We start from the raw sequence: 12,838 nt of genomic DNA, 5'->3' as shown, positions 1-12,838 counted from the left end.
TAAGCTTTTAATTCCAGTATGATTACTTTACATTTCTGAAATGGAGCGATTATAAAGATGAGGCACACTTACACAACATTTTAATACTACTACTTCCAAAATCACTTTCTTTAAAGGGACAATATTGTCTTTAAAATGCCTGTCCTAACTACTGCCTTTCACAACCGATTAAAGACTATAATGCAAAAGATGAAACACAAGCAAACACATTAACAGTCCAAAGAATCACTGTGAGATGTTTCTGCACTAGCCCACAGATCAAAATTCATGGTGCAAGAACAGTGATGTTTGCCACAGAACCACAGCTTGTTTTCCCCACTGCTGCTCCCCTTCTCCCACTAATACTTGGGATTTTACTTGGTAGGAGGGGCTGCTAGGGCTCTGTGACACTCATGCTCCCAAAGGATCGTTTTTTTCCAAAATATTTGGAGTTTTAATGGCTTATATGGTAGCCAAAGGGTTTTCAATCTCCACTGCTCTGGTTCTTCTAATTACTTTTCTTGTAATTATCCCTAATTATGGCACTGGAACCACACAAACTGTGCAGTTTCTTTCAGTGGAACAAAGCCACTACATACTTTCTCCAAAAGCCTGCAAAACTAAAATTATCTCCTGACTAAAGAGAATACTGCAATAATCCCCATCAAACTTCACGCACAGACTCCGATCAGACACCAAGATCATTCCCATACTATCCTCCAGGTTCAAGTCAAATCAAAGCTAGATTTTGACCCCTTTCAAACACATCTGAAACAAACAAGGAAAAGAAACAGCTTCTTGGTTCAGGTGCAGGAACAAGCACTCCTGAGGAACACAGTTGATTAGGATTTCTTCATAAAATATGGATTAAAAAAATCAAGTTAATCTGAACAATATTCTCCCCACCCATCCCCCCAAATGATAAGAAACATATTGAGTTTGATACTTGAGTTGGAGTTCTTTTAGGATAAATTCCTCAGATCTAGAATGGCATTCAGGAGAGAGAAAATGTGATATCTACTCTGAATATGCTCATAAGCACCCCTTTGTGGAGTACGATAGAGCCACTTTCTGTTTAGTGGTCTGCCAGGTTTGAAGTAAGGACAGAAAGCTGTTCCACATCCCAAATTAATGCCCTGGAGACCAGCTTACACAGCTAGTCTGTCTCTAGGTCAGTGGAAATTTAATTATCTGCACAAAAGCTAAAAAAAAAAAAAAAAAAGGGGGGGAGGGGGAAGAAAAAGAACAAGAATTGTATGGGGACAAAGAAGGGAAAAAAGACATTTTTGCTCTTCCTTTTTCAAACTATGAGGAAGATCATCTCTCCTATTCTTCCCTTCCATATTTTAGACTGCAACGACAGGGAGGGAAGGGGAGTTAACTGACAAATTTGTTATAACATTATCTTAAGAAAAACAGTATAAATGACAGAACTAGCTTTCATATACATAACTCATCAAACAAAAGATTATTTTTTTTTTCCACAGCTGCTAATGCCAACCACTGTTTCAAGTAGCTTGTCTAAAGGGCTATAATTCCATTTCAATTTAGGTAGCAGAGCCACTTTAATTTTACACTACAATGCAAGGATTAAATGCATCTGAAAGATTTGTGCTTCTTTCAAGTGTTATAACTAGTGACAGTGCTTCAGAACACAAGAAAATTTTTCTTTTTACAGTGAATATACACAACTGTATGTAGGTCATAACCTACATACTGGAGGGAAAGAAAGTTCAGTTCAAAGTATTTTTAATTGCTATATTCATCAGATTACCATATTTAAAAAAAAAAGATCAGTTACAAAGGAACAGTAAGTCTGTGATACGAAGATCGGAAGGTAAGGAGATGGACATACAGATGCAGTTTAATATTCAGAATGTGCCTACCCTATACAGGAGTATATGCAGAGATACCAACAATTTCCAAGCCATATTAACTGAGGTACCAAAAGCAGTCTGGTTTTGCTAGCTGTTAGCAAAAAGCACCAGGATTTGTCAGCTTAGGAAGAGCAGTACATGAATGCAGCTGTAACACTTGTGAAATTCTGCCTTGTTCAGTGTCATGGATCACATGGATACAGCTGTGTATGTATCCTCCTACTGATCAAAATCCATCTAAATTCCAGCTGAGCCTAGTGTTTCCTCTTGGATAGGTGGCTCTGAAGGCCTACACCTAGCCAATAAACACCAGATGGACAGATCTGGGTGAAATCATTAAATATAAATTTAGGCTTTGGGAGAGGCTGTAGAACTTGTGGTCTTATTTTAAAATGAACTTTTCCTTTTGGGATGTTAAATATCATAACTGTAGTAAACCCAAAAATTTTTAAAGTTACTTTAAAACGCTGAAAACCTCCAGTCTCTCCCATGTTTTCAAGAGCTGAACAATACTTGCTTTGTCAAATTATGTCAGCAGACTAGACTTCCTGCTGGTAAGTACAGCAGTGCTAAAATGGTAGTGGTTATCATGACACACCAGGAAAGAAGCTATGAAAAGTCAAAGCTGTTTCTAAAAAACTGTTTTGAAATATTTCAATTTTCAAATTAAAAAAACCCAATTCTTCAATAAATAGATTTGAAACGTCTCCCTTACACAGCCTGGAAAAGGACCTCTGTAGGATTCTAAAAGGACACAGAACTTGTTGAGCAACTACCAGTCCATGACACAGAAGGCAGTAACAGAAACACTGATGCACACAGGCACAGAACTTGCAATACCTTCATATTAGATGCCTCGGTTTCCAGTTTTGTTAGGTGGTTTGAGTTATCCTCTAGCTCTTGCCGAAGGTTGGAGTTCTCCATCTTTAATGCCTCAACTTGCTTTAACAACTGATCATATGAAGCTGCGGCCATCCTGGGCTACCCTCAGCCCTAAAAAAAGTAAGGAGAAAATATTAAATTTAAACATTTTAGGAAAAAAACCCCCGAATTCATCTAACCATAAAATTATGTCTCTTTCCCATTTACCACTCAACTTTCTACACGTTTAATTTAAATCCCCTAAACCGAACTATTAATGCCTAGAACTAATGCCAGTTCAAAGACCTTTTTCAGTGGGCTTCTATTTGATACACATGATTAAGCAAATGAAAGAAGTTCATTAACAATTGCATTAGGTATTAGGGGAAGACAGAATACATGAAAGAAACTCATAGCATCATACAAAAACATCCTTACAATTCGCATGTCAATTCTAACACTGAGAAACTGTGTGGGTAATAGACCATATTTAATCATTTTTGGATAGACAACAAGCACCATCAACCATACCTAAAAGATGCTGACTGCCTGTTTATTTTATGAAACAAAAGATAGTCACAGATCTTCAAAATTCCTAGGAATAGCACCCACTAGAAGAGATATTGTATGAAAGGCAAACAGTAAATACTGAGGAATTTAAACAGAAAAAAGTGTCAAATGTATTAGTAATCAAGTCTTTTGTAAAAATACCCTCCAAGGCATTAAGATTAAAACAAATATACTTACAAAACTCCAACACAAGAAGTGGCGGTATTGCACAGTAGAAAAAAAAGACAAAAGGCTATTCTTGATGTCAAGATATCCCATATTATTTTGGGTAATATTGTAACAGAGTCCTAGAACACCATCACAATTATTCAGCCTTTACCAAGGAGACAGAATCAAATGCTCCAATTTAAATTATAAAATTCAAATTGTTTCCCACTTTCCAAACCAAAAACCATCGAAGTTGTTCATCTAAAAATGTCATTTAGCTAAAACATGACTAACCACGTTTGAAGCTCTTTACAGTTGAAGCTATCAATTTCTTATTCATCAGCCATTCAAGAGAATAAAAGGAACCCTAGCACTTCATATATATACACAAGTTACCCTTCCAATGTCATCGCAGGAATTTCCTAAGTATGCGGCCTTTAACTCAACGAAAAAATATAAAAAGTTTACGGAATAACATTTCTTTTCATCGTTGCTGCAGTACTTTAGAAAAGATGAAACAATTAAAAGCTCTTATTCAGCATTTTCTGTGTATCCTCTCACTAAGCCTTCGACCTTACTGCTTGTGTAACTCTTTATGTAATCAACTTTGGTCTTCCAGATGAATCTTAATTGAATTATCCAGCCTACTAAAAAATAGGTAAAATTATTCACAGAGGTTTTAGTTCCCCAATACAAATTTTGAAAATTGTGTTTTAATCTTTCTAAATTTAAACTCAATGAAACGTAAAGAATATATACCACTGAAGACAGAAACAGTAACAAAAGCTGTAGTGCATTTGGTATGACTGGTTTCTTTCCTTTTCAAGAAGCAAGTCTTCACGCCCTAAGCACCTGTCATCATCAAAGACAGGAGAAGGAAGAAGCCTGCCACTTATGGAATTGTGATCTCCATGACACTATCAACAAGCTGAAGGAAAAAAAAAACCCAAATAAATTTCTTTTTCAAGATTTGGTCATGCTTTACTTGGAGACCTAATTTTTAGAGAAATGAAGGCCATCTGAAACTTCTACTCTATTCTCTGAATTCTGTGCTTTTATCATCAGGCTGTTTCACCGAAAAGGTGGAGAGCTGTCAAAGAGAGTTGTTAAAAAAAAAATAAAATCAAAAAGGGTAGACTGCTTCTGTTCCATTTCATGAATGCTTTTATTTAGTAAGTAACAGTTTTCATTCTTATTAATAAAATCATCAGTTGTAGTTCACATTTCTTTTCAGAACACACACTGCATAGACAATTCTGCACAAGCCCAAGCCCAAGGAAAGGCAAATAGAAGTGGAAATATTTTCACATTACTTGTCATAAATTAATATTGTCTTGTAATATTGACAGAATCTGTTGATTTCAACTCAAGTATATCACACATTTATTCATTTACATTTAATTTATAGAAGCTGCTGTGTATGATGTATTTGACATGCATTTTCATTCTAGCTAGAAAATCTTTTTCTCCCATTATTTTAATTCATTATTAGTATGAAAGAACAGATAATGATAAAAATACCAAGCTTTTCCATTTTCTATCCAGACTAAGGAACACTCACTCATGAATATGGAAGTTAAAACAATTAGCCACATTAACAAGATGCATACACACGATGAAGAAAATGAAGAAAACTGAACAAGGGGAGAAGCTACAGCAGGAAGACAGCAACTGCATAGCGCTGATATTTTAAATGCAAAATAAGCTTAAATGTACTTACATTAAATGACTAAGGATCCAGTTTCTGAAGGGGAGATTTGCTTTGTCTCCTCACCCTCCTGATCTAAGTTCCTAAGTTTCCTTTTGTGTATTTTATTTCCATAACATGGAAGTAGGACATCACCACTAAGAGACAGCATTATGCCTTAGACTAGGAGTCAGTTCCTGATTTACTCAAATGTCAAACTGTGGGTTTTCAGATAAAAAAAATTGAGTTAGCTCATTACCACAAGCTGGGTAATCCAAAACATCTTCATTTTTTTGTTAAATAGATACCCAAATGGGCAATAAGCGACACTGCCACAGGCAGAAACTCACTCCTGCCAGTTTGGCATCATCCGGCAGGAGCTGTGCTGCCTGACTGCAGATCTGCTTGCCACTGAGGCGCTTGCCTGAAAAGCGCCTCCACCATCAGGAATTGCAGCAGTGCCTGGCAGCTGCTCTCCACTACCAGGGCACTCACATCGACACCTCAGGACAGGGCATGAATTTTAAAGAGAACCTCCTAGAGGGGAAAAGAAAAAAAAGCGTACATCATATCTTCGGAGCGTGGCGAGTTTGGGCAAAGTGTGTTTGCAGTCAGTACACCCACTTCGAAAACTGGACTGAAGGCAGCCAGTCTCATGATAGCAATACGCTGCGAGCCACCTTGGCATCTGCTTTCAGCAATACCTGCTGCCCCACTGGCTGAGGCATCTGGACTTCTTGGGGGCACGCAGATGTGTACCTACCCCTCTGGCCTTCCAAGATAATTCCCCTTTTTCCTGCCTGTGAAGGAAGGACTACCATGTATTTGAGGAGAACAGTAAACTACTTTTTAGAAATAATGGATCTCACTTAGCCCAACTGCACCAAAGTATTTGATGCAGTGCCACATGTAAAACCACCCACAGTTAAAATAGATATGAGCAGAAAAACTATACAGGGATAAGGAGAAGCTCTAAGACAAGATGACACTGGGCAGTGCTGAAAGCCAAATTGCTGGGCTGGAGGCAGGTTGTTAGCGAAGTTCCCCCAAAACTAGTCTGTGACAGGTATTTTTAAATATTTCATTATTGATCCTGGCACAAGAAGTGGCATCAGAACTTGCTCCCTTAAATTCAAGAGGCTTCACAAGGTCAGAGGACTACACATAATACACAAGAAATGTGATGAACTGAGAAATGGAGCAGTAGAAACAGAGTGGAATTAAATAGCGTAACAGTGTAAGATCACTCATGTAGGAACCTCATCACCTGGAAGCAAGCAGTGAGTGGGGAGAAGCAACTCAAGCCTCTCGGCAGCCAGCCTGCAGGGCACCTGGGCACTGCCAACACGACACTGACACAAGGAAAGCAAACATGATCCCTGGAGTTATCAAGTCATTTTACAAAGACATGGGTAAGAAAAGTGAATTCAACTGGGTGCAGAGAACGACGCTAATTGATCAAGGGACTAGAGGGGGTCTCATATAAGAAGAGACTTGAAGAGCAAGGCTTTGCTGCCTCAGCACAACAAAGGCTGGAACGACACAGCTACACTTTATTATTAGGGAGGGGAAACCACTCAAGAGGGAGAAAAGTATTTATGTTACAACACAATACTGACGCGGAACAAACAGGTATAAATCGGTCATTTATCAACGTAGGCTGGCAACATCCATTAGAAGTTGTAAATTCAGCAACATCCTTGCCTAGCTCACTGCACAGGAAGGAACTGGACTTAGAGGTTCAGAAATCCAGTCTTAAATTACTAAACCTCAATACAGAAGAATACTGTACTTAGTTTCATATCTCCAAGCTGTTTGTGTTTGCTTCTCCTGAAATAACAAAAAGCCAAGGCCATTTCACAAAAGGCACCATCACTTAATTTTAAAATGGGGGAAACAGACACAGGTAATGCGTGACGATGAAGCAGCTTAGGCTTTCTGGTGCTGAACACTGTGACACCTCTCAGGCACTTAGTTTTTAGAGTGAAATCACAAGGCTCCACACAAGCTGTTCCATGTATATTGAGCTAACGCCCTCAAAATTAAGATCTACCTCTCTTCTGGAAACAGGTTTTTAGCCTCAAACTAGATACATCAGATCAGAGTTCAGGTCCCAAAACTAATCCTTAGGTTTATGCTCCAAATTATTTGACTACAAAAAAAGGACTTTATTTTTAAACACAAGATCGGTGGCATCAATAGAAATTGACTGTATTGCTGCATCCCCTTCTTGTAACTTCCCAGTGGTCAAAACACTTGCCTTGGCAAAAGAGTCAAACTCTGGACCCTCTCGGCCACACAGGGTTCACAGCCATGTATCACCTCAGTCACACTAGCATTAACCAGTAACCAGTCCAAAGGAAAGCAAGGAATAGTTTACATGGGGCCCACTGGCCTGGAGCTGTACCACTGCACACACACACACACAAACATATTGAAGATTACTGGGGCCAGAATCAGCTGAATCAAGAAGAAATGGCTCTCCACCCCCCCACCCCCCCCAGGCACGAAACCACTACAGGGGGGAGTGGAGGGGCAGGGAAGAGGAAGAACTCTGGGCTCCAATACACATTTCACATTTTACCCAGCCCCAGGGAAAATGCATGACGCATGCAACACAACCCACCTTTGCAAAGTTGTTATGCTTCAGTCAAGATCCCTGTTGCACTCTGTTTCTCTTCACAGAGTGGTCATCATTCAAAGGGAGGGATGGAGATGCCCCTTTCTCTAGATTTACTTGAACAAATAACCCTCTTGCAATACAGAAACTTTGACATTTAACTCCCTCATTGTAAGAGGCACTTAAAATCTAGGTCTCCTACTTCCCTGACCCATATTTCTCATCATTAAGAGATTTATACTCCATCCCCTATCAAAGTAAGGTGAAACTATGACAAGAAATTTCACGCTTTACTGAATCAGCAGTTTGCTTGAATTTACACATCAAAGAAGAATTTCAAGTTGGATATAACTCTCTTACATATCAAATCAAAATTAATGAGAAACCTAAATTTATGCTAATGTACTGCTAAGATTTAGACATGTCTTTTTCTACATTAAAAAACTATACCAGTAACAACTGCCCAGAAAACAGGAACATAGATATACTCTTTCTAGTCTCAAATCCCAAGAGGTATGCAAAAACCCCAATACTCTCTGAAAACTTGAATTTTTTTATTGATCAGAGCCTTTTTTTCTTCTTTGAAATCAATAAGCATATATACTCAACATGCCCTAAGGAGGTTCTACTTAAGAACCCCAACAATTTGTGATATATTAAATCTCCTTATGAAAATATTTCAGACTCCTGTTACTATTTTTTCATCCATAAAAGCTATCATCATTACCAGAGCATCCTATTTTTATAAAGCAGCTTTTGTAGAACAAATTAGTCTTAGTCTTTTCAGAACAGAGGCTAAGAATAATGTAAGATGTAAAACCCTACCATCTGTTTTTTCAATAATAGAGACAGAGACCTGGTACTGTCTGTATGTAAAGCTAGATAACATTTTTAGGTAACTATGAACTATTTGTTTCAATTTTAGAAAACTTCAACAGAATAATTATTCTGTCACCCACAGTACCTGCCTGAGGGTGATTTTTTTCTGGTTTTTGTTAGCAAGAAAGTTGTACGGCTACTTCAGACATCAAAATCAGTGAAGAAAGGCAAAACTACTTTCTTCAATGAGGTCCAATCCAAAAAACACCGATGTCAACCAAGGCTCCTGTTCACATAATTGATTTTGGATTACAAACTGTTGAGAGTAGCAAATCAGATGTTCAACTCTCCAATAAGCAAACAGAATTCAGCATTCTGCTACCACCACCAGTAAGCAGATTTGCTCCTGCACTCTGTAACTGAAAATTTTTCACAATGTAGTTCATCTTCTTAATATAACAACTTGTAATCATTGGTTCTAAAGTTCACAAATATCTAGATTACCATTTAGTAAGGTTGGAAAGGACCATCAACTCTGATTTCCTTCTACAACCACAAACTTCATGCAACTATTCAGTGCAGGGCGCAGTATCTTGTCCTTATTATTCTTTACCATTCTGTCAATTTTTGTCATTCGTTCCCATGTGACTAATGGAGAATTGTTTCTTCAAGGGCATATCACACTGAATACAGGGAAAAAAATAGTCATACTGTCACAAGATTTTCTAATTAGTTTATTTTAAATACATTTAAAACCAGATTTTCTGAAGCACTAAGTCTAGGGATTCTGACTTGGAAGCAGTTAGTGCTAGTGCTGGGATGGCTGCACTGGTGCCTGCCCCAGCTGTCTGCCCTACCCATCTCCGCAAGGTTCCCACCCAGGGAAGAGAGAAGGGCTCAGCTGCTCAAGTGGCAGCTGCCTAAACCACTGCAGATTACTGCCTGACTGCCAAGGTAATCTGAAATAGGTGTCGGTTTAACTTACTATGCTGGGCCATTAACCACAATGGTTCAGCAGCTGCTACACGGCTATTTCCAAAAGAGGGACAAGGCTGACAGACAGGGGCAAAACTCCAGCACAGCTGTTCTAAGGTAAGCCAGCCCCTCTTACCAACTTCAGCCTTAAATGGACCATTTTCATATAGTTACCTTTATCAATACACTCAAAAAAATAAAGTGAGGGCTTTTTGGCTGTTCTTATTTTGAACATATCAAACCATGCCAATTTGCATTAACTCAATTTCTCTGTTGACTGAATCCTGTATTGGATTATCCACTATTTTGTTTGAAGCTCGTCTTCAGGTTAAATGGTTTATATGTAAAAATTCTTCTGCTTGTCCTTTTTCAACTTTGGCAAAATATCAGCACTCTAAGTGCTGTGCTTAAGAACTTATCAAAAATGAGTATCAGTGGGTCAGGAATTGTCTTATCCACTTCAGTTTTGGGCAAGCATTCCAGGCTTGCTGATTTAAAAATGTTTATCCTTCACAGGTATTGTTTAATACTCTCCTACTCACTGTAAAAGCCCATTACCCTGATTCTTTCCAGATAGAGCAGAAAAATTGTATTTCTACCTTCTCTAGCATCACACTGAACAATTGTTATTTCCACCTGGTGATAAGCCCATGCTTTATTAAAATTACTTTTGTTGCCTGCATATTTAATCCTCCTATCACCACCTACATTTAAGAACAAACCCCAAAACTTCCAGTCAGTAGCAGCTAGAACGGAGGGTGTTTGGTTTGGTTTTTCCTCATCTGGGCTATGTGGGCACACAAGTATGATGAGGAGTCTGAAAGTACTGTAAGGCTCTGGGTGTGGTTAAGTAAAGTTAAGAAAATACTCAGTACAGAATGAGAATTGCCCGTGAGTGGAACAGCAGATCTGGTACCTTCTGTTCATGTTCTCATTTGTTCTGCATTAGCATGCTCAGGTCAGAGGGATGCAGGAAGGAGTAGAAAACAGCCATCATGTAAAATTGCTCTTCATCAGTTTATTTTAGCCACACAGGCTTCGATATCAGAAAGTGAATTGCAAGTTATGTAACACTAGCCCTTTTAATAAATTTGAAAAAGCTGACACTGAAAGAAATTGACAACAAATTATACCGAATTATAATCTCTACATTAGACACCCTCTGAATTTCTGTTTTTTTCAGCCGTGTAGAAAAAAACCAAGGGACAGATGGAAAGCCATTACTATTATCAGTTATCCTAATACAAAGTGGGAAAGGGTTAGTCCCTTTAAAAGGAGGCCACACGATTTTCTCTAACCCTCAGCTGCATTGAGGTGATTTTCTTTTTAGTTTTTCTATCCACTTCTGCAGGAAGGTTGTCTTTGTGGAGAGCTGATTAAAATACTGAAGTGTTACTATACCTGACCTCCCTAAATCCTTTCGACCAGGGGGTAGGGTAGAGAGGTTTTTTTTGTTTCGTTCTTTCATAAACGAATTCATAACTTGGCAAGAGCTTTCAATCCATTGTTATATTTTGGGATACTTCCTTAAGTTCAATACTTGGCCTATACTCACCAACGATCATAAGCAGAAGCATCACCTGTTCTTCCTAACCAAAAGATAACTTGGCTGATGAAGGTTCAAAAAAACAAGTGATCCATGTTCTCCACATTCCTTAAAAGACCAGGAGGAGAACGAAAGAGAAGATGATGGTCTGAACTCTTGGCTTGCCTTCCTCATTACAGGTCAAGTATGATGGGGTCAAGTGTGTGCGTGAGAAACAGGAATGACCCCATGTTTAGGATTTTACTAAAGAATGGTAACAACCAAAAAAACATTCCTATTAATAGAAAAAAGAGTGAAATCCACAAGTCATACATTTCAGGCTATGAGCAGTCAAGTTCCGTTTTTATTACACTGCCAAGAAAAAAGCCCCATTTCTTCCTTCACAATTCTGGGTTGGGAAGTTCCTTAGCTGGTTAGTCATGCTGCATTCAGAATACAACTGTGAAAATATGAAACACGATTTGCATTTAAATACTATATTGAACACAAAGCAGTCCAGACATCATTTGAATCATAGCTTATATTGGACCAGTGATGATTCACAAGCCTGAACACTCATTCTTCATGATGATCAACTTTGCTATTCATGGCTAATTGTGTATGCCCTCACTGCATATGACTTACTCCTGTTTAATTTTATTTCTCTTAATCTTTTAAGGATGGAATTCTAGAAAGTTTAAACTAATAAGAAGTCTGAGACAGGTTTTAATTTTTTTATTTTAACTGAAAACACAAATTAAACCCAAACCCATTACAATGAAATGAGTCAGCTTTAATTAAGAAAAATTATATTATAATAAATATTTCCTCATATTGGGTGACCTACTAGGGTCATCTTCAGCATTCCCTTCAGTACTTGTAGGGAACAGAAGACCATCTGTCTTGCAGGAAATATATCAGAATCTGTTCACACAGGTCCTGCACGAATTTTGGAAAACCACTACTGGAGACTTGGTCTTCACTTACAATAACTTACTGTCACAGCATATCGTTAGTAGTATAGCCTATTTTAAATAGGATTTTATTACACTGATGAAAAAATAATTAATCATGTTTCCTCAACATAAACATTTTACCAACTGAATTAAGACACACTGAAATCCAGTATAAGAATTTAGAGACCTGAAGAACCGATTTGAGCCATACACATTTTCAACTTATGCTGTATTATTCCATGTTGATGATATACTAATAGTGTACTATGACAACATGTATCAGAATATTTACCATAACCAAGTACTTTGCACAAATGTTTGGCAAGTATCACGATAGCATTTGAGGGATGATGTTTAGGAAAGTCTACACTCAAATAATTTAAAAAATTATACTTAAAAGTGATCTTTTATTCAAGCTGCCATTTTTAAGAGTGTGACTATTTCTTCCAGGAACTACTCGACTTGTTACACAAAAGAATACTAAGACCGTTTCTTTTCAAGACTTAAAAAGGTACAGGAAAAGCATCACCATAATAATCATCATAATCACTACCGTGCTTTTGTCACCCTCTTTCAGAAAAAAGCGGTGAAAGCACCTCCGCACTTACTGTATCTTCTAGTGTTTAGGCAACTGTAATGAACATTCAATATGTTACAAGAGAAACATCCAGTATCACCAATTTACCTTTTGAAACCAATTACTCCAAATGGTAAGTCCTCAACTGATATTTGAAAATCTAACATCATCCAAAACCTCTCTTACCGAGAAAAAGGAAATCTACAATTCTAAAAAATAATGGTATATATGGAAAATGTTTCGAG

General features: G+C 37.9%; 1 protein-coding gene across 7 annotated transcripts in view; it reads right to left on the bottom strand.

The window, feature by feature from the left end:
• Positions 1 to 2,831, bottom strand: part of APC (APC regulator of WNT signaling pathway) — a 63,296-nt gene extending 60,465 nt beyond the window's left edge. For all 7 annotated transcript variants that reach the window (XM_059834104.1, XM_059834105.1, XM_059834108.1 and 4 more), the window contains exon 1: positions 2,697 to 2,831. In XM_059834104.1, the coding sequence (XP_059690087.1) occupies positions 2,697 to 2,831 (135 nt within the window). The remainder of the gene's footprint in view (positions 1 to 2,696) is intronic.
• Between the last annotated feature and the right edge of the window lie 10,007 nt (positions 2,832 to 12,838).

Source organism: Gavia stellata, chromosome Z (genome assembly GCF_030936135.1).
Source record: "Gavia stellata isolate bGavSte3 chromosome Z, bGavSte3.hap2, whole genome shotgun sequence".
Lineage (NCBI taxonomy): Eukaryota > Metazoa > Chordata > Aves > Gaviiformes > Gaviidae > Gavia > Gavia stellata.
The sequence above is the reverse complement of the archived record's forward strand: the minus strand, read 5'-3'. Positions and strand labels throughout refer to the sequence as shown.